Source organism: Scophthalmus maximus, chromosome 11 (assembly GCF_022379125.1).
Source record: "Scophthalmus maximus strain ysfricsl-2021 chromosome 11, ASM2237912v1, whole genome shotgun sequence".
In the NCBI taxonomy this organism is placed as follows: Eukaryota; Metazoa; Chordata; class Actinopteri; order Pleuronectiformes; family Scophthalmidae; genus Scophthalmus; species Scophthalmus maximus.
The window spans coordinates 24,685,737-24,709,283 of record NC_061525.1 but is presented as its reverse complement, the minus strand read 5'-3'; the positions used below and the strand labels follow the sequence as shown (position 1 = coordinate 24,709,283).

At 44.5% G+C, this 23,547-nt stretch overlaps 2 protein-coding genes across 2 annotated transcripts; both read left to right on the top strand.

Annotated features, from left to right (window-relative positions):
- The first annotated feature begins 1,738 nt into the window (after positions 1-1,738).
- On the top strand, positions 1,739-20,520 carry LOC118297474 (interleukin-1 receptor accessory protein-like). The gene is made up of 12 exons (XM_035621904.2): positions 1,739-1,990; positions 6,560-6,624; positions 9,430-9,625; positions 9,720-9,803; positions 13,191-13,416; positions 13,879-14,044; positions 14,233-14,304; positions 14,425-14,554; positions 14,856-15,004; positions 15,083-15,226; positions 17,713-17,856; positions 17,991-20,520. Coding segments are annotated over exons 1-12 (1,836 nt in total). The 5' UTR covers positions 1,739-1,988; the 3' UTR covers positions 18,449-20,520.
- A 1,135-nt stretch (positions 20,521-21,655) lies between these two features.
- Positions 21,656-23,295, top strand: LOC118299574 (the record flags this gene model as incomplete). Its single annotated transcript, XM_035623398.2, has 1 exon — positions 21,656-23,295. A coding segment is annotated over one exon (852 nt), but the record flags the coding sequence as incomplete, so codon positions are not given.
- Between the last annotated feature and the right edge of the window lie 252 nt (positions 23,296-23,547).

The window sequence follows — 23,547 nt, the reverse complement described above, 5'->3', positions numbered from 1 at the left end:
TGTTTTGTTTTCTTTGTCTGTCTGATATTAATCAATAACATGATCGATGCTGTTTGTCTTTCACCAAAGTAAAACTGAGTGTGGGTCCCGGTGGACTCACCAGCGCCCTCTAGGTGAACTGCAGCTGCTGCTAACAGGAAGTGAGCAGAAATGAATTAATAGAACAAGACAAAATATCCCAGAGATACTGAGACACACGTCTGTATGATTTATTGATTTGAAGACACACGACACGTGTTTCTTTAAAAGCTTCCTGTTATTCCTTAAGTTATTCCTGGAGTGAAGAGGAAAGATAAAAGCTTGCAGAGCGTCCATCTTCATCACCTTCATCATCTTCATCATCATCGTCCACTCACTCTGCCTCAGGTTTCCACTCGACCTCGTCTGATGCTCGGGTGTTTTAAACGCCTCATCCAACTTTAACAACCATCAGCTGCCAACGAGACCACGTCTCTATTTTTCTCTCTTTCTTCTCCACAGTTATTAAGTTATAAAGATGATTAATAATAATTCGATCATACACAAAAATGCAAAAGCATTTCACAAACATAAAGTCACTAGGTCCTTCAGAGCCCAAGGGACCCTGAATGCAGCACGGCTGCTGATGACGTGAGCGCCGAGGGGACCGTGAACGCACCACGACCAGCAGCCCTGAAGAAGTGTCCACATACTTTTGGCCCCGCGGCGGCTCCTCGGCAGCGATGACGTCATCGCAGAGTGCTACACAGTGACGCCACCAGGAGGCGACATCACACCACGAGTAACAACCGACTCCTGTCACATGTAATCAGATTACTTTACAGAAGTAAAAGTACAAATATCTCTTACAGTGAGATGATAATACTCCAGTTTTTTACGTTAGCTTCTCTAAGTACATTTAGGATAATACTTCAGTACTTTTACATACGTACAGTACAGTGAGATGATAATACTCTGTACAGATGATAATACTAAAAGCAGCACTTGTGAGTATTTCCACTCATCGCTGATACTTTTCCTCAGTGACGTAGAGGACAGAGACAATCTGTTGATCAGCTGTGACTGTGACGTGTGTGTGGGGGGGGGGGGGGGGGTGTCGCAACAGCAGCGAGGAGGAGCGTTAACCGGAATACACACAACTCTTCACTTCCTACATGTGCAAACACACACACACACACACACACACACTCTGCGCTTTTAACACAGATTCTCTCTCTCTGTCTCTCTGTCTGTCTGTCTGTCTGACTGTCTGTCTGCCTGTATGTCTCTCTCTCCCTCTCTCTCTGTCTGTCTCTCTCTGTCTGTCTGTCACCTGTCTGTCTGTCTGTCTGTCTCTCTCGCTCTCTCTCTGTCTGTCTGTCACCTGTCTGTCTGTCTGTCTGTCTCTCTCGCTCTCTCTCTGTCTGTCACCTGTCTGTCTGTCTGTTTGTCTCTCCCTCTCTCTCTGTCTGTCTGTCTGTCTCTCTCTCTCTGTCTCTCCCTCTCTCTCTGTCTGTCTCTCTCTGTCTGTCTGTCACCTGTCTGTCTGTCTGTCTCTCTCTCTCTCTCTCTCTCTGTCTGTCACCTGTCTGTCTGTCTGTCTGTCTGTCACCTGTCTGTCTGTCTGTCTCTCTCTCTCTCTCTGTCTGTCACCTGTCTGTCTGTCTGTCTCTCTCTCTCTCTCTGTCTGTCACCTGTCTCTCTGTCTGTCTCTCTCTCTCTGTCTGTCACCTGTCTGTCTGTCTGTCTCTCTCTCTCTCTCTCTGTCTGTCTGTCACCTGTCTGTCTGTCTGTCTGTCTCTCTCTCTCTCTCTGTCTGTCTGTCACCTGTCTGTCTGTCTGTCTGTCTCTCTCTCTCTCTCTCTGTCTGTCACCTGTCTGTCTGTCTGTCTGCTTCCTGTCTCACGGGGCCGTCCATCACCGGAGCTCCTCCCCCCCGGAGCCCCTCCCCCCGGAGCTCCTCCCCCCAGTCGACCCGGAGCGGACACACTCACACACACCGAGGAGAGACGGACCCCGCCCTGCGGTCGATGTAAGTCCTTCTCCCGCCGTGTTTCCTCTCTTCTCTCCGGTGAACCGCGGCTCGTCAGGGTTGTTCCGGTCGGGTCGGTCTGAACCGACCAGGTTGTTCCGGTCGTCGGTTCAACTCGATCACAACTTTTCTAATTCGTTCGTTTGTTGTTTCAACGAGTCGCGCAGTGGATCCACGTCATGCAGGTCTGGATCTCCTGATCGTGAAGTTGTGAAGTGGTGATTGATGAGGGTTGATTTGCCGAATCCGCCACGAGACGTATGCGATTTGTAAACCGTCAATTTAATCATTAGAACATGATTTAAAATGTGTAAAAGACGAGGGGAAGTTTAAAAGAGACGCGTTTGAAAGGGAGTCTGGGACGAGAGGGAGAGTCAGTGTTCATCGATCCGCTCTGATAATCTGATTTGTTTTGGAGACTTTGCAGTGATCAACACAAACAGACCTGATCACTGCAAAGTCTCGTCCTCTTCATCCTCTTCATCATCAAGTGTGACTGTATATAAAGACGATCACTGACTGTATATAAAGACGAATACTGACTGTATATGAAGACGATCACTGACTGTATATAAAGACGAATACTGACTGTATATAAAGACGATCACTGACTGTATATAAAGACGAATACTGACTGTATATAAAGACGAATACTGACTGTATATAAAGACGATCACTGACTGTATATGAAGACGATCACTGACTGTATATAAAGACGAATACTGACTGTATATAAAGACGATCACTGACTGTATATAAAGACGATCACTGACTGTATATAAAGACCATCACTGACTGTATATAAAGACGAATACTGACTGTATATAAAGACGATCACTGACTGTATATGAAGACGATCACTGACTGTATATAAAGACGAATACTGACTGTATATAAAGACGATCACTGACTGTATATAAAGACGATCAGCAACTGTATATGAAGACGATCAGAGACTTTATATAAAGACAATCAGTGACTGTATATAAAGACGATCAATGACTGTATATAAAGACGATCAATGACTGTATATAAAGACGATCACTGACTGTATATGAAGACGATCACTGACTGTATATAAAGACGAATACTGACTGTATATAAAGACGATCACTGACTGTATATAAAGACGATCACTGACTGTATATAAAGACCATCACTGACTGTATATAAAGACGAATACTGACTGTATATAAAGACGATCACTGACTGTATATGAAGACGATCACTGACTGTATATAAAGACGAATACTGACTGTATATAAAGACGATCACTGACTGTATATAAAGACGATCAGCAACTGTATATGAAGACGATCAGAGACTTTATATAAAGACAATCAGTGACTGTATATAAAGACGATCAATGACTGTATATAAAGACGATCACTGACTGTATATAAAGACGAATACTGACTGTATATAAAGACGATCACTGACTGTATATAAAGACCATCACTGACTGTATATAAAGACCATCACTGACTGTATATAAAGACGAATACTGACTGTATATAAAGACGATCACTGACTGTATATGAAGACGATCACTGACTGTATATAAAGACGAATACTGACTGTATATAAAGACGATCACTGACTGTATATAAAGACGATCAGCAACTGTATATGAAGACGATCAGAGACTTTATATAAAGACAATCAGTGACTGTATATAAAGACGATCAATGACTGTATATAAAGACGATCAATGACTGTATATAAAGACGATCAATGACTGTATATAAAGACGATCACTGACTGTATATAAAGACGATCAGCAACTGTATATGAAGACGATCAGAGACTTTATATGAAGACAATCAGTGACTGTATATGAAGATGATCACTGACTGTATATAAAGACGATCAGTGACTGTATATGAAGACAATCACTGACTGTATATAAAGACGATCACTGACTGTATATAAAGACGATCACTGACTGTATATAAAGACGATCAATGACTGTATATAAAGACGATCAATGACTGTATATAAAGACGATCAGCGACTGTATATAAAGACGATCAGCGACTGTATATGAAGACGATCACTGACTGTATATAAAGACGATCAGCGACTGTATATGAAGACAATCAGTGACTATGTATATGAAGATGATCACTGACTGTATATAAAGACGATCAGCGACTGTATATAAAGACGATCACTGACTGTATATAAAGAAGATCAGCAACTGTATATGAAGACGATCAGAGACTTTATATAAAGACGATCACTGACTGTATATAAAGACAATCAGTGACTGTATATGAAGACGATCACTGACTGTATATAAAGACGATCAATGACTGTATATAAAGACGATCAATGACTGTATATAAAGACGATCAGCGACTGTATATAAAGACGATCAGCGACTGTATATGAAGACGATCAGAGACTATATAAAGACGATCAGTGACTGTATATACAGACGATCAGTGACTGTATATAAAGACGATCACTGACTGTATATAAAGACGATCAGCGACTGTATATAAAGACGATCACTGACTGTATATAAAGAAGATCAGCAACTGTATATGAAGACGATCAGCGACTGTATATAAAGACGATCACTGACTGTATATAAAGACGATCAGCAACTGTATATGAAGACGATCAGAGACTTTATATGAAGACAATCAGTGACTGTATATGAAGATGATCACTGACTGTATATAAAGACGATCAGTGACTGTATATGAAGACAATCACTGACTGTATATAAAGACGATCACTGACTGTATATAAAGACGATCACTGACTGTATATAAAGACGATCAATGACTGTATATAAAGACGATCAATGACTGTATATAAAGACGATCAGCGACTGTATATAAAGACGATCAGCGACTGTATATGAAGACGATCACTGACTGTATATAAAGACGATCAGCGACTGTATATGAAGACAATCAGTGACTATGTATATGAAGATGATCACTGACTGTATATAAAGACGATCAGCGACTGTATATAAAGACGATCACTGACTGTATATAAAGAAGATCAGCAACTGTATATGAAGACGATCAGAGACTTTATATAAAGACGATCACTGACTGTATATAAAGACAATCAGTGACTGTATATGAAGACGATCACTGACTGTATATAAAGACGATCAATGACTGTATATAAAGACGATCAATGACTGTATATAAAGACGATCAGCGACTGTATATAAAGACGATCAGCGACTGTATATGAAGACGATCAGAGACTATATAAAGACGATCAGTGACTGTATATACAGACGATCAGTGACTGTATATAAAGACGATCACTGACTGTATATAAAGACGATCAGCGACTGTATATAAAGACGATCACTGACTGTATATAAAGAAGATCAGCAACTGTATATGAAGACGATCAGAGACTTTATATAAAGACGATCACTGACTGACTAATTAGACAGGACAAGCTCCTTAAAAAGAAATATAAAATCATATTGAGATGTTTTATCTAATCTTAATCAGTTAATATTAAATAATCTATGTTTCATCAAGATAATCCTGGAAGAAAATGATGAGGCAGCTCTTCTTCATGAATGACACAAACACAGACACACACACACACACACACACACACACACACACACACAGGGACTTTTGGTTTTATTGAGCTAAACTTTGCACGAAAAGTGTGTGTGTGTGTGTGTGTGTGAGAGTGTGTGTGTGTGAGAGTGTGTGTGTGTGTGTGTGTGTGTGAGAGTGTGTGTGTGTGTGTGTGTGTGTGTGTGTGTGAGAATGTGTGTGTGTGAGAGTGTGTGTGTGTGTGTGTGTGTGTGTGTGAGAGTGTGTGTGTGTGTGTGTGTGTGTGTGTGATGGATGGTGTTGTTGTGGAGCAGCTCTCCTTCTCTATCTCCCTCCTGGGATCGACTTGCTCTGCCTCATCGTCCTCCATGACACATTATCTCTCCATCCGTCTGTTTCAGCCGCTTCTCATTTTATTTATTTTACTCACTCTTCCTCCTTGACCTCTTACTCCTCCTCTTCCATCCTTCTCGTAACAATTGTTTCATTTATTTAAACATTATTTCCGCAGGACTCTGATTTTATTGATTGATGTGTATTTTTTCATGTGTGAGCTCACTCAGACTACACTGTGTATCGTTGCTTCCTGTTTTCCTGACGAGTAAACGTGACGTTTGTTTTTAAAATGCAGACGTGAAACTTTGTTCCTGAATGAATCAAACTTCTTCTCAGTGAGGAAGTGAAGCTCAACAGTCTCTCTCTCTCTCTGCTGCTGCCTGTCTGTGTGAGTGTCGCTCGCCCAAGTCCATAAATCTGCTGCAGAGTTAAATCGTCGGCGTCGAGATGAATCCGGTCGTTACGGGAGACGAGAGGAGACGGATGATGAAGACCTTCACCTCTCTGCTCATCCCTCCGTCTAACATACGTCTAACATACCACATTTATTCTTCCAACACCGGAGGGAGGGAACAGATTTCCACAAGGAGCAAAACCAGCATCCTGGCCCTCACCTATAACACATGTTCCGTCCAGTAGGTGGCGCTGTGATTTACCATCATGTGTCTCTGTCTCTGTACAGGGCGTCCTTCATCTCCATCCTCCTCTTCCTCGTCACCACAGCAGCTCCGTCCCGTCAGCTGACAGGTAGGTGGCGTCAGTACGTGAAGTCAGTCACGTAAATCTATAAAATAAAATAAAAATAATAATTCAGACAGAAGCGAGTAGAAAACAGTGGAATATTCTAGGACCTGCATGGATCCATCAGAGTCAGTGTTTCTTCTGAAGGCAAAGGTAATATGTAATATTATATATGAGCAGACCCCCCCCCCCCCCCAACACCCTGCTGCCCCTTCATGTTGGTGCAACTCTGCAAAACTGGGGTTAATTAAAGCCGAAGCTTCGGCCCCGTGGGATGGAGAATGGATGGTTCCAGGGAGAGGAGGTGATTTGTCCGACTGTCTGCGGTGAGGAGGGTGTGTGTGTGTGTGTGTGTGTGTGTGTGTGTGTGTGTGTGTGTGTGTGTGTGTGTGTGTGTGTGTGTGTGTGTGTGTGTGTGTGTGTGTGTGTGTGTGTGTGTGTGTGTGTGTGTGTGTGTGTGTGTGTGTGTGTGTGGGGGTGGGCAGTGGAAGGTCGGCCTGGAGGTTGATGGAGGACTATGGAGGATGATGGAGGTCCATGGAGGTCCCGTCACGACTCGGTTTGTTTGATCAGTCAGTGGTTCGAAGTTGTTTGACGTGACCAGGGGGCGACATCACGGAGGTCAGTGTCAGGATGAAGGTGGTGCCGCAGGTGGAGACGTGTCATCACTGAGGAGGGAGGAGTCAGCTCCTCTAGCTCAGTTCAGCTTCTGTCACAGGGAACTTTTTATTTTACCTCCTTCACTTAAAGAAACATGACGCAGCTTCTGTACCTGCAAATATAATTGTACTAATATGGAGAATTGTCAGTTCTCTGAGGGTCAAACTGCCGATCAGGTCCAGTAAACTGAAGATCAGGTGAAAAGACTTGGACTGTTGTCATGGCAGCGCAACGCCGTAGTTGCGCAGCAGACCCGGGGAGGAGCTTTGCGGTACACGAAGGGAGGGGGGCGAGGAGTGAGCACGAAATCGCTGGAATCGACCATAGTCTCACAGGGCTGTTTATACAGAAAGAGGAGGGGCCTCTGTGGCTTGATCCTTGAGGTGTTTTGACATGGACTGGCAAAGACATGTAGTGCACACACCTGAAAACCAATGTAACTTGTGTAAAAGGGGCATAATGTGGGCCCTTTAATGCTCGTTTGGTGGATCTAAGGATCTTTTTCGGTCCAAAGGTCTAAAGGTCTTTAAGGTTGAAGGGGTGATCGAGGTCCATGAAGCTCTTGGTACCTTTGGGCAGTGTCTGGTTCCATTCCAGTTTCCTTGACGGAGGTTGAATATTTCTCAAAGAACTGTTAGCGTGAAGCTTGTAGGGTTAGAAGTAGTATCAACGTCCTTTAGGTTCTGGCATCAGGTAGTTTCAGGTTTCTTAAGATACTTTGGTTGGAACGTTGGTTTCAGTGAATCTAGAGTTGAGGTTAATCACCACTGGACACTTCTACTAATTAAACACTACGAATCAAATGTATCACAGTTATTGAGGTAACGCAGGAGAAGGAGGAGGAGGAGGAGGCCCGTCTGTGCAGAACACACTCATCACTATTATGATCATGTAGTGAACAGTCATCCTCGATATCCTCCATTTAATTAACTCGTCCATTATAAATGAGGATCTAAAGACCTGGAGAAGTGTGTGTGTGTGTGTGTGTGTGTGTGTGTGTGTGTCATTAGTTTGATTGATTGGTTAAAGACTGAAGACTTGATTCTGTGCTGAAACAAAAGTCAATTAAATCAAATGGCAGAAAATTACCTGCTACGCTAAAGCTAACGATCAGTTGGTCGTCGGAGGTTGAAATATCCAATTTATGACCTCCGAGCATTCTTGGACGACACTGACGTCATATTTCGACATTGTTTTACATGAAGTTTTTCTCTCTGATAATATGATGTATTATCTAAATCAATTACTGGAAAATACACTTAACACAGCCTTTTAAGTTTAAGATGATTTGCTATTTTCAATGTAAACCTCCATTGTTGTGTGTTGTGGGACGACTGAGTCTCCATGTCGGTGACCTTCCGTTGTAACTTCTCGAGTAGCAGGTCAAAAAATCTCAAGCTCCTAGTTTTCTGGAACGCAGCACAAGTCTGTTCTCCAGTTTCTCTGTTTAAGATGAAACGTTTGACCTTTACAGAGGCGGAGGTGCATAGAACAGGTACAAATACTAGACCGGTATTTAACCGCTACGTTATCGTTTAATTAGAGAAACGGACGTGAGTCTGGAATCGAACCAGGGGAGTAATGGTTAAATCATATCACTGCTATATGCAGATGATACTCGCAATAAAGTTGCGAAATTGGGTGTTTTACCTAACTGCCTAAATGCAATAGAAAATGTGATGGCTGATAATTTTCAGTAGCTTCTGAAACAAAGGTCCTTTAGCTTCGTCCCTAAAATGAAGGAAAGTATTTGTTCACTCTTCTCATCTGTAAAGTCCACGCTTAAAATTCCAGTTGAGCCCATCAACGAGGTTCAGTTGTAGTTGAAGCACAGTGTCGTGTCTGAGCTCATCGATTTGTGAAGCAATCATCAGAAATGATAAATCCCTTTTAAGTTCTTTCCCACGGCGACAAAAATAAATCTGAGTGCTCCGAGAAGGACAAGGTCAGAAATCAGTTTTCTCTGTCGGTTCTTTAGTCGAACGTCTCTACTTGAGATGAGAGCAGCAGAGGCTCCGCCTCCTCTCGTGCTTCAATGGAGCAGCTGCCGTCAGAACAGGAAGTGTGATGACATTCTATATATTAGTTTTTTTGTGTTTTATTTCATTTATAGTTATTTATGATATCACACCCCTCCCCCTTTTCTCTCAGAGCCCATATGCTATGAATGGGGGGAGTCCAGTGAGGGGGGGGTCTCTGTCCTGGAGGGGGAGGCCTGTTGGCTCTCCTGTCCTCTTTTCTCTCATCCCTCTGTCTACAACTACACCTCCACCAAGAGCACCGGACACAACCTCTTCTGGTACCGCCTCCCCGAGGGTCACGACCTGGAGCAGCCAATCACATACAGGTATATATGACTACATAAAGACGATCAGTGACTGTATATAGAGTCGATCACTGACTGTATATAAAGACTCTAATGAACCGTGACTCATCTGCAGCTCGCGGCTCAGTAAAGACCGTGAGAGACTGTGGCTGCAGCCGGCCGTCGTCGAGGACAGCGGACAGTACATCTGCATGTTATGGTGAGTCTCCCGGAAACTTCCTGCCTCGACTTCCTGTGCTTTCATCTGTGCACCTGAGCTTCATCTCTTCTGGTTTATGATTCACATTTGACTGTTGGTTTAACTATCGCCTGGATTCAATGTTTAATCTTTTTACTCTATCAGACAAAACGCTCACTGTTGCGTTCCTGCGTTGTCCTTCTCCCCGAGGGAAGTGGCGTGTTCACAAGTTTAAAGTCGCCCTCCACTCAGAAAAAGTGTCGTTCTTCTGTTTCTAACATGTCTGACATTGACTATAGCGACTTCTATCTGGTGTTTTCACATTCCTCTCCTGGAGGAGGAGATTTCTGTGTTTCACTTCTCTGCTATTTTTGCAATGAAAACGAATCCTGTTCAAGCTACATTTGGTTCGTCACAAATACATAAAAATAATCGCTGTCCAATATGCAAATGTGAGGCAAAGAAACCAGAAAATTCCAGTGCAAAAGAGGCAGCGAATCATGTAAGGACGACAGGTGTGTCAGCAGACAGTTAGCGTTAGCATTAGCAGTTAGCATCCACGAGAGGACAATAGGTGTGTCAGCAGACAGTTAGCATTAGCATTAGCAGTTACTGAAAGTTTTATGGCTGAATCTCTCCGATGTTGCAGCTAGCCAGTTCAGTTTTGTTGATCACATTCTTCCACCGGTCAACCTAGCGCGAGCAGCTGTGGTGGGCGGGGCCTGTGTTATTTGCATATGATGAATATTCATAGTCTCAGAATTCCTCATTCAGTGAGTTTACAGTCACAGCAGTAACCAGGGTACTGTATGACCCCGGTCAAGTGAAGAACCGGGTTGTGCCAGTTCTCCCTGTTTACATAAGCGTGGAGTAACTGTGCCTCTGGTCCAGCAGGTGGCGCTCTGCCGACGTACAACCATAGACTGTGTATAAACATGGGGGTAGCGTCCGTGACATCACCCATTGGTTTCTGCAGGCCGGTTTTGAAGCCCCAAGTGGGCGGTTCGGCAGCGGCTCAGCCGTCGCCATGTTGGCAGGGTACGACTCCTCCCTCACCCGGCTCATCCAGATATGGACCAAGAGGTGGAGAGTGGGTGAGCCGAATGCAGACCGGCCGCTGAAACACTCCCACCTACCGCGAAGCTGCCCTGTTAGCTGAGGCTACGGAGCTGGTAGAAAAGACATGAAAATACGATTCATGTTACTTAAATTATACTACACTATCTTAAAAATCCCTCCAATTTTTTATAATGTATAATGGTTGTAGTTTTCACAATATATTTTAATTCTAATTAAAATCCCCCCCTTCGTGACAACTCTGGGGGGATGAATTTTTTTATAACTCGCCCAGAACTCAGCAGCCGCCGAGCCGAGCGAGCCCCGGCTGTCAATCAAATAGACCACGCCCCTAATTATGCAGAATTTCAAACAGTAATATAATATAAATGGGCGAGTTATAAAAAGATTCCCCCTCCCCAGAGTTGTCACAAAGGGGGGGTTCAGCCATTGGGACCGAAACCGTCTTTTGAACCAGGCTGTCAACATGTTTAATTCTGATGTAAAGTTGGGCATTTTCACATGGGGCTCTATGGGGAGGTGCTCCTTTCTGCAGCAGCCTCCAGTGGACAGAAAGTGAACTGCAGTTTATAGCACTTCCACATGGACTTCTCTTCTCAGCCTCAGAGTTGGCCCCTTGATACAACTTTGTTCAAAATCACAACGACGTGGAAAGCGGAGGAGAACACGGACGACTCCTCAGCGCTGCACATCTCGTACGTTCTCTACGCCTCAGTGAGGTGACGTTGCCGTGGAGACGTCCTGGGGTTTAAAGGTGACGCTTTCTGTCGTTGCTTCCTGCGAGTGGGGAGGGGCAGTTAGAACCTACGGAGCATGAGCGGACGTGTAACGCGAGCTCAACCCAGGTTAAGGTGTACACATGCACGAATCCCCCAGTTAGCCGGGGTGAGGTGTTGACACGGCGTCTGAGAACCGTGAAGTTGACTTGACCCGTTTCAGAGTTTTTTTATAAACTTTTTTGGTGGTAAACCATGTTGATCAAATTATTAGGCACAGCAGATTATTTTTATGTGGAGGATCTTTAAATCCAAAGGAGGTTTGGTAAAACATCAGACCATCCGTCCTGCAGCTCCGTCACGTCAAATCAGCCGCTGTGTTTCCGCCTCAGATTCCAACCGAGCCGATCGACGCTTAATCAGCCAAAGTGTCTCCGGGAGCGTCTGACGGATGAGATCAGACGCGACCCGTCGGCAGGCCACGCTCCAGACACCGTGACACTGTGCAGGACGAGAGGACGAGCGCCGGGTCGTCATTCTCAATTATCATACACTAATCTACATTTTTATCTGACACAGTTGAGACACACGGGGTCTCAACTAATGAGAGCAAAGACACATAATAAATACATGAAATAAAACAAGTAATAACAACAGTACAATATAAAAAAACACGAACAAAAAGTATAGACCTGGTACATAAGACTGTATATAAAGACAATGACTGACTGTATATAAAGACAATCAGTGACTGTATATAAAGACAATCAGTGACTGTATATAAAGACGATCACTGACTGTATATGAAGACGATCAGTGACTGTATATAAAGACGATCACTGACTGTATATGAAGACGATCAGTGACTGTATATAAAGACGATCACTGACTGTATATGAAGACGATCAGAGACTGTATATAAAGACGATCAGTGACTGTATATGAAGACGATCAGTGACTGTATATAAATACGATCACTGACTGTATATAAAGACGATCAGTGACTGTATATAAAGACGATCACTGACTGTATATAAAGACGATCACTGACTGTATATAAAGACAATCACTGACTGTATACGAAGACGATCAGCGACTGTATATAAAGACAATCACTGACTGTATATAAAGACGATCACTGACTGTATATGAAGACGATCGGTGACTGTATATAAAGACGATCACTGACTGTATATGAAGACGATCGGTGACTGTATATAAAGACGATCACTGACTGTATACAAGATAGATAGACAGATAGATACTTTATTCATCCCAAGCTGGGAAATTCCAATGTAGCAGCAGCACGTTTCACACAGCACACATTAAAAATATATACAGTATCTACACCAATACATTTTAAATATACGAATTGCAAAAGATATAGAGAATAAGAATAAAAAATTAAAGAATTAACATGAAGTATTTACAGTGGATCAGTGACTGTATATGAAGCTAAAATATCTCAGATTCAGGAGCTGCCATCTTGTGTCTGTGCAGTATAGTGATCGTATCGAGGTCCCGCCCATATAACTGGCTGACCAATCTCAGCTGTCAATCACGACGTCTCAGCCTGTCTCTGTGTCCTAACGGTTTTCCTTTCTCGTCCTCTCAGTAACAAGTCGTCCTGCAGTAAGATATCCATGCGCCTGACGGTGATGCGGCGTGAGGAATCGGTCGCGGACTCCGACTGCCCGCCGCTGGTTGCCGTGGCAACGAGCTACGAAGAAATCCCATTGGAGGGAGGGGGGATCCTGGACTGCCCAGACCTGCAGGACGTCACCAAGATGGCCGACAGTGAGCCCACCATCACCTGGTACTACGTGTCAACAAACGGCATGGTGATGCATCCGTCCATCATCATCATCATCATCATCATCATCATCATCATCCAACCATTTGTAACCGTTAATCCTGATGAATGACAACAAGGCGTCTCTCTCTCTGTCTGTCTGTCTGTCTGTCTCTGTCTGTCTCTCTCTCTGTCTGTCTGTCTGTTTCTGTCTGTCTCTCTCTCTGTCTGTCTGTCTGTTTCTGTCTGTCTCTCTCTCTCTCTGTCTGTCTGTTTCTGTCTGTCTCTGTCTGTCTGTCTCTGTCTGTCGCTCTCTCTCCTGTCTGTCTCTCTCTCTCTCTGTCTGTCTCTCTCTGTCTGTCTGTCTGTCTGTCTGTCTGTCTGTCGCTCTCTCTCTCTGTCTGTCTCTCTCTCTGTCTGTCTGTCTGTCTGTCTGTCTGTCTGTCTCTGTCTGTCTCTGTCTGTCTCTCTGCCTGTCTGTCTCTCTGCCTGTCTGTCTGTCTGTCCTCAGTGTTACAAGTCTCCTTTCTGGAACAAGAACCGGCAGCTGACAGGATCCAGTCTGGAGATCTTCATCATGTCCGACTTGTTCTGTGGTTTATATTTCTGTACAGTCTCGTACCTGAGGAGAGGAACAGTCCTCAACTTCACCGGGAGCATCAACGTCACCGCCGTCTGTGAGCCTGACACACACGACTGACACACACGACTGACACACACGACTGACACACACGACTAACACAAACACTACTGACACAAACACACACACAAACACACACACACACCACACACACACAGACACACACACACACACACACACACACACACACACCACTGTGCTGACTGCTCTGTTTGCTCCTCTCAGATTCACCCTTTCTGCCTAAAGAACCCAGCATCCTGCTGCCGTCCACCAATCAACTGTTCACTGTCAAACAGGGTGAGTCTTCATCATCTTCGTCGTCAAACATAGAATGGATTCTCTCTTGGTCCACGAACGAACGAGCGAACGAACGAGCGTGTGTTGGGGTGATGTCATCATGTGTCTCCTCCTCCTCAGGTGAGGAGGTGCGTCTGCTTTGCAGAGGCCTGTTCCCACACCTGAAATCACTCTGGGAAATCTGGTGGACGGTCGACGGCAAGACGCCGGATAAACTCCCTGACCACCAGCGCTTCTCCAAGATCAACAGGTGGGAGGGAAACACACACGCACACACACACACACACACACACACACACACACACGCACACACACACACACACACACACGCACACACACACACACACACACAGTTGACATGTAGAAGTAATGTGTTTGAGCTCAGGTCTCCACAGAGTAAATCCGGAGTCATTTTTTCTGTGTGTGTGTGTGTGTGTGTGTGTGTGTGTGTGTGTGTGTGTGTGTGTGTGTGTGTGTGTGTGTGTGTGTGTGTGTGTGTGTGTGTGTGTGTGTGTGTGTGTGTGTGTGTGTGTGTGTGTGCGCGCGTGCAGGCAGGTTAAGTGTGACCACGGGGACCGGACAGAGGAGAGTGTTCTGGTGATCCAGGACTTAGTGTCTGAGGATCTGAACCGAGAGTTTAACTGCTCAGTGAAGAACGACCGAGGCTTCGAGACGCGCAGAGCTCAGCTGAAGGAGGAGGGTGAGTGATGGGCTCGCCACACGCCTCACATCAGTGTCACAGTGTCACCATGTGACCTTGTGTGTGTTGTCGTGTCAGTGTCGCTGCCGTCCCTGGAGCTCGGGTGTGGTCTCGCCGTGACACTGGTCCTGATGCTGCTGCTCTTCGTGGTCTATCACGTCTTCTGGCTGGAGCTGCTGCTGCTCTACAGATCCTGGTTCGGCAGCGACGAGCGACACACAGGTGAGAGACCGCGTGACCTCACAGGGTCGTGAGCTTTAATGACTAACCGGTGTTCAGACAATGAGTCAAATGACTTTGTGGGCAGGGCCTCGATATCCATGTGGTATCGATGGAGAGACGGAGGCTCCTGAATCTGATAGATTTTAGATTTGTGTTCATGCAACGAGAGGAAGAAAAGACCTGTCGTTATCTTTATAGACAGTCACCGATCGTCTTTATATGCAGTCACCGATCGTCTTTATATACAGTCACTGATCGTCTTTATATACAGTCACTGATCATCTTTATATACAGTCACTGATCGTCTTTATATACAGTCACTGATCGTCTTTATATACAGTCAGTGATCGTCTTTATATACAGTCAGTGATCGTCTTTATATACAGTCACTGATCGTCTTTATATACAGTCACTGATCGTCTTTATATACAGTCACCGATCGTCTTTATATACAGTCAGTGATCGTCTTTATATACAGTCACCGATCGTCTTTATATACAGTCACCGATCGTCTTTATATACAGTCAGTGATCGTCTTTATATACAGTCAGTGATCGTCTTTATATACAGTCACCGATCGTCTTTATATACAGTCAGTGATCGTCTTCATATACAGTCACTGATCGTCTGTATATACAGTCACTGATCTTCTTTATATACAGTCACTGATCGTCTTTATATACAGTCTCTGATCGTCTTTATATACAGTCACTGATCGTCTTTATATACAGTCACTGATCTTCTTTATATACAGTCACTGATCGTCTGTATATACAGTCACTGATCTTCTTTATATACAGTCACTGATCGTCTTTATATACAGTCTCTGATCGTCTTTATATACAGTCAGTGATCATCTTTATATACAGTCACTGATCGTCTTTATATACAGTCACTGATCGTCTTTATATACAGTCTCTGATCGTCTTTATATACAGTCACTGATCGTCTTTATATACAGTCACTGATCGTCTTTATATACAGTCTCTGATCGTCTTTATATACAGTCACTGATCGTCTTTATATACAGTCAGTGACCATCTGGCTTTTGGCTCCTGGTTGAACGTCGTCATAAAACTGTAGAGTCGTGATGTTGTAACTAAAATATCTGCAGCGTCACCTTCATTTAGATTATTAAACCTTATTCCGGTAAAACTGGAGAAAGTGTAATTTCTTTAGCACGTTGATTTATTCCCTCCACACACACACTCACACACACACACACACACACACACAGACACACACACTCACACACACACACTGTGGACGAAGCAGAAGCAGTTTTATGGCGAAGTCTTTAACTCAAAACCACACGACAGTAAAATGTACAGATTGGTCGTTAAGTTTTTAGCGCTCAGCTTTATTTTCTTGTCAACGGCAAAACAACATCGTTCATGTTGGTGCTTTCAAGGACACTGTTTTTCACACACACAATTTATTTTTCATATTTTATGGTTATAAATAATGTACATAACTATGTCGACAAATTATTATCTTGTGCATGTAGTTAAATATTGTGTGTCACTACTTAATTTATCTATTACTTTTTAAGTTATATAAGACAAAAGTTAGATTTTTGTTGTCAACCTGTGCAGGATCAATATTATTCGTTTTAAATTCATTTCAAATTATTTGTGGACACAACTTACTGTCTGCATTTTTATTGTGTTATTATGTAGGTTTACAGGATTAGTACCTTAGTACCATTAGTATTGTTAAACATATATACTGTACATGTGTGTGTATGTAGATATCAAAGTTTTTTGATAAGAAGAAATTATGATCTCGTGGCCTTTAGATAAAATAACACACATTCTCACAGGATGTTACATTAGTGTTTTGGAAATCCAGTATTAATATCAGTATGACCAGATGTACTTTCCATAACAACACCTCATCAGATGAAGTTCCTGTGGACTCATCCTGAGAAGACAAACCCCGACTTTGACTCAGATCTACGTCTGGAAATCTGATTTGATCTCATCTTAAAAAAACATAAACTATTTTGACCTTTTTCTCTCTGAGTGACACAAACTGATGCTGATGCTTCAGTTTCCAGCAGGTTTGATCTGGTGTTCGTCTCCAAACGGAGATCGTGTGACTCTGTCAACGTCGGCTTCCTGTCAGCGTCCGGACAGATTCTCAGATTCCTTAACTTGTTTTTAAATCTCGTCGTGGTCTCGCACCAGCAGCTCCTCTGAACACGTGTGACAACACGTGAGAACTTAATGTTCACACTGTTCACTTTCATCTTCACGACCGGACGAACGAATGTAGACGACGTTTACGTCTCTGAGGCCTCGAACCGGTTTCCTGCTCAGATAAGGACGATGGCGGAAATGTTCCTTCCTGAGATGATTGATCAACCGTGTGTGTGTGTGTGTGTGTGTGTGTGTGTGTGTGTGTGTGTGTGTGTGTGTGTGTGTGTGTGTGTGTGTGTGTGTGTGTGTGCGTGTGTGTGTGTGTGTGTGTGTGTGTGTGTGCAGACGATAAGGAGTACGATGTGTACATCTCGTACGCGAGGAACAGCGAGGAGGAGCAGTTTGTTCTGTCGACGCTGCACCGAGTTCTGGAGAACGAGCTCGGATACTCAGTGTGTATCTTTGACCGGGACAGTCTGCCGGGAGGGAGTGAGTACACACAAGTACACACAAGTACACACAAGTACAGAACAGGCGAACCAAGAAAAGACAGACAGGAACACAGTCCATCCATCATCCATCATCCATCATCCACCATCATTAACCCTCCTCTCTCCCTGCAGCCATCACAGATGAGACTCTGAGTTTTGTGGCTCGTAGCCGGCGCCTCCTGGTGGTCGTCAGCCCCGGCTACGCCAGTAAGGGCTCCCAGGCCCTGCTGGAGCTGAAGGCTGGCATCGACGGCATGGCGCTGAGCGGGGACCTGCGGGTGATCCTGGTCCAGTACAAGCCGGTCCGGTGGCAGGGCTGGGTCCGGGAGCTGAGGAGGGCCCGGGTGGCCCTGGCACTGGTCCGATGGCAGGGGGACAAGTCCAGAGAGCTGACGTCCCGCTTCTGGAAGAGGCTGAGGGTGGAGCTGCCCGTCAGGAGGGTCAGCCGCAGGGGGGTGGAGGAGGCGGAGGGGGAGGGGAACAGTAAGGAGCTGATGAGGCTGCACAGTCAGAACAGCACAAACTCCCAGACGGGCCTGATCAGCAGCACCGACAAAGACCCAAAGAAAGTCCTCAACTGTCCAGCGTAGAACCGCCGGAGGTCGACCGGCAGGTGGAGCAGCACGTAGAGGACGTGATGAGGTTCAGACACCAGAGTCTGGTTGTGACACTGTCAGTCGGTCGGCTGACATGAAACTTAGCTTCACTTAGTCAAGTCAACTTTATTGTCACTTCCTGCAGTTTTGTTCCAGACACAGAGGGATTGAAAACCCGTTTGTCTCGGACCCACGGTGCAATAGTACAAAACAAAAAAACAAAAACAAAACAGAAAATAAGATACGTAATATATAAAATAAATAAATTCTGAGTAGTGCAAAAGTAAGAGTAATACACAGGAAACTAAATCAATATAATAAATTGAAAATGTGCAATATAAAGGACATGGAGTGCAGATTAAATGTAATAAATGTAGAGGCCACTGATGAAAGTGACGAGTGTTCCTCACAAGAGTCTATGTAAAGTGACCGGTGCAGTTCCTGGGGGGGGGGGGGGGGGGGGGGCTCTGACTGGCTTTATAAAACCAGCTACATTAGCAAAAACAACAACACTTATTTCAGTGCCTTATTCACTTTCAAGCATGTTTCTGCAAAGCATTTTTTATTCACTAGCCAGATTAACAGTGTACAGGGAGGAGCCCTTCATCAGCGTGCTCAAATGCTCCCAGTGGAAATAGCGATATTAATGTTTAACAAGTTTAATGTTTACTGTGTTCAGCGAACAGTGTGGAACCTTCTAGGCTACCGTCTCTGTTTAGTCTGTTCACATGCTGATGGTCTCTAACTCGCACTAAACACTCACGTTGAGCTGAGGCTGAAACCGTGTGGTTTCATTTATAGGTATTTGCTTATAACGCAGAGTTCACGGTCATCATGAAACAACGTTGAAATGATTTGGTCGTACTGCTTCGATCAGAGATCATGGATCGTGATTAAAATCTAAAGTAGGCATCGTCCGCACATTTCACAACGACAGTTCTTAACAGTCGGAAGAACATAAAGAAGATGAATACGACGTGATGAAACACGTCAACAGGTCGAGGAAAAGCAAAGGAACAAAGAAAATGTTTCTCAGACGAAAGCTTTTTCACAGCTTCATTGCCAGAATCATTATCATAAATCATCTGCACACTATTCATTCATTATCACAATCTACTTTTATTTGTCTACTTGTCGGTCCAGATTACAGCTTCATGTTGTTTTTCTCAGAAGCCAGTGCAGAGTTTTAATGACCCGGCTGAACTGATAGGTGGAGACACCTGTCAATCAAGGTAAACAAGTATACATCATCTTCAACGAGACTCATTAGAGAAAGTGAAATAAACTGAATCTTATTTTAGCTTCACAGCCTCAGCTGTACTTTAGCCTAAAGCTAACATTAGCATTACTTAGCATATATAAAAGTAGCATCCTATGAGTTGGATGGAAAAGTCTGGGGAATCGTCCTCAGGGGACCATGAATGTCCGTACCAAATTTCATTCCAATTCCTTGAATAGTGTCAAGATATTTCACCGACTGGCTGAGTGTTAGTGGCCATAACTGCTGTTTGGCTAAATATGTCCTGACTTTTATAAAATGTTTTCAAATATAATTTCTCGTGGGTGAACCTGTTGTGTAGACGTTTGTTTTTTTTCTCATTTACTTCATTGCAGTCAGACTTTTTATCAAAGCTGTCTCTAGTGACCGTTAAACGTGTGGAGGTTGATAACTCTGTTATCTTTGTTGTTTTTCCATCGTGATTTTTTTGCGGCTTCCACTGAAAAACAAGCCAACAGAAATAAAGTAGGTCGTCATCAGCATAGAGGGATATTCACCAGATGCATCAGACTGTAAAAGCAGCACAGCGATGAAATGTTACAGAGCAATAGAGTAATACTTGATCTCTACTTTAAAATGTTTCAGTTACTCTGCACTTAACAAAATTTGATATATTTAGTACATCAACATTAAATCAACTCTTTTAACGTGCGATTTTTTTCTGTGAAAATATGTCATACGCTTTTCACTATTCCTGCACTTTGTCTCGCTCTAAAGTATTGTAGGAGTCAACAGTATTTCATCTGATTTTCTTTTTTGTTTCCATGAATAAATGGAAATAAATGTTGTCATCATTCATTCATTTCATTTTCACGTCTTCCATGTGCACAAATACACGACAACTGGTTTTCGTACAATAAGTCTTCACCTCGTAGAAAAAGATTGGACAAACTAAATATTTTTTAACTGTAGGTTCTTTACTGATCCTTCTTTCTCGTTCCACTGTCTGAAAAATACTCATGGATTATGGATCTGGTATGATTAGAGTTGCTACATGCCGATTTTCTCTTTGCAGAACTAACTGTTGGTTTTATCTGCCACGAACCTTAAACATCGTCTCGTTGGTTAACTCGTGATGTTTTTATCTGCCGCCATGTTTCCTCTCTCCTGAAGCGGAAGCTCGAGTGACGTTAAAGTCACATGATTTATGTATAACATGAAACATCATTTATTCACTGAATCTGTACATGTTTCACAATTAGCCTTTAGACACTGAAGCGTTTGCACATTATTTTAAGATTTGACCCCACTAATAACCGTGTAGGCAGTAAAGTAAACTACAGTAGGTAGTTTGTTATGTGACACATTTAGCTGCTGATTAAATAATGAAACCAGATGAGAATTATTGTGGACTTTACTGTATTAAGGGGGCGGGGCTTTACTCTGAGCGTCTTCAGTGTTTTTGAGGTTAAAGACTTGAAGGTTGAGGACATGGCTTTGCAAATGTACATCAGGTTAACTTTCCCATCTGTAGCATAGAGCGTCAGGCAGCTGCTTCCTGATGCCGTCATCAGGAAGGATTCAACCTCTGAGGACACGGAATGTCTGAACCACGTCACGGGAATCAGTGAAAAACTTCGACCACAGACTAAATAAAGATGGACGACAAAACAGATCGCCCCCTGGTGTCTGGCTGCAGTACAGGTCATAAGCCCCGCCCCCTAGTGTCTGGCTGCAGTACAGGTCATAAGCCCCGCCCCCTCCATGTTAGCAGATGAGACGTGTAGAAGTTAAACAAATGTTTCCAAAGATGGTTTCTGTCATTTGAGGTCGTTCTCAATGCTGCGAGAGCCTAAAATGGCGGCCGCGTCTTCTCTGTACAACAGAATGTGGAGACGCATCGTCCATCTTTATTTACAGTCCGTGTCGACCCTAACTCTGTCCTCGCTCCACCTCACACTGATCTCTGGTCTGTTTCCTGATTTGAAGGTGTTGGTGTTTTCTTCCTTGTGTGTTTCCGACTCTTCCTGTCTGTCCTCCCGTCAGACCTATCGGACGCCATCCTGCAGTCGATGCAGCGGAGCCGCCGCCTCCTGTTCGTCCTCAGCCCCGCCTTCCTGACGGAGAAGAGCGTCAGCCTCCTGGAGTGTCGACTGGGCCTGCACCTCCACCGTGGCCACCAGGCCTCCGTCGTCACCGTCGTCTACCGCTCGGTAAGTAAACTGAGCTGCGTGGAGGCGGCTCAGGTCCGACAGGCCGCCGTCAGCGCCCCCAAGTGGCGAGGGACCCGGTCTGAGCCGCGGCGGTCGCGATTCTGGTTGCGGCTGAGGCTGGCGCTGCCCGTCCGGCCGCTCGCCATGGGCAGGAGGCTGATCGACAGCACCTCGTCTCACTCGGACCTGGCTGCGCTGGCGCTGCAGAGAGCTCAACGGTACCAGAACCAGGACCAGAACCGGAGAGACAGAACCAATCAGTGTCACAGAGACAGGTGGGCCTCGGCCAATAAGAGCCGCAGAGACAGATTGGTCCGCCCCCAGGGGAAGGGAAGTGTGAAGAGTTGGGGTCCATGCAGGGAGGAGGGCTCTAAGCACAGCCGGAGCTGCCCGGGGTCCGCTGGGTTTGTTGGCCAAGTGGACGACAGAGGGGAGGAGCTTACGCTGGAGACAGAGATGCAGCAGGTGACACGTGACCGCACTGAGATCCGGTCAGACCCTGTCCCGGAAACAGACCCCACCCCAGGTCCAGACTCCGCCCACGACACACACTCAACCCCTAACCCCGCCCACATGCCCGCCCTGGCCTCAGACCCGGCCCCTGACCCGCCCCATCGGTGAGGAGGACAGAGAAAGAGGAGGAGCTTGTGCTGCGTTCAAGTCACAACAGAGAGGCGGAAAAATACACATACTGAAGTTTCTCTGGCAACATGAGAAATGAGATAAAATCTTAGAGAATCAACAGATCCAGGAATGTAAGAAAAACAAAAGTAAAACAAGTCTGGTTAGCGCCCTCTAGAGGCCACGGTGCTCATCACAACCACACGCCGTCAGAACAAACCTCCTCGTGTTGAGAGTCGTGTTTGTCCTGCGGACGATGCTGAGGAGACGTAGTGAAGCATCTTCTTCTGAGGAGCACGAACTGATTGTGATATTTTAATAAAAATGAGTTAGTATCTAAGGATTCATGTTGACAGTGGCGTTGGCCTCCGTTCCACATGAGCTCAGTTCTACATGAAGTAAAAACAGCATGAAAACAAACATGAAGAGTCAAAACGACGTCCTTCAGTGGAAAATATCAAGTTCACGACTGAACTGGAAAATGAGTCACAGATCATCGTCTTCACCGCCGACGATTCAAATCTGACTGATAGACACGAAACACATCAGTGACCAAGAGCTGCGATAAAGTTATCGATGGATCGATCAACGTCCAGAGTTCAGCCTCTTTACTTTCTTCCTCCGTGGAGCCGACACGTCGCCGGTCTTCACTCACAGTTACTGATCAGAGAAATTCATCTTTTCATTCAAAGCCCCAGTGTCATTTTTGTAATTTTCTGGCGCCATCTAGTGGTAAAGTGTCAAACTGCAACTTTATGGTGTCGCACCGCTGATTCCATCTCCTGTTTCCATCAGCGTCTGAAAGTTCAACGTGAACGCGACGTGTTCTGGACGTTTAGTTCAACAAGAAATTCAACACGGAACTATATTTAACTCTTATATGAACAGAGTTATGGACAATGTATTCAACTTCTGTGATCAAGTTCTTCTGAATATTACACACTGCAGCTTTAAAGACTCTCATTAGACGAAAAGTTAAAAATGAATTCATATTTTCAGGACCAGGTGCAGCGTTCTGTAGTTTGGCCTCACTTATGGAT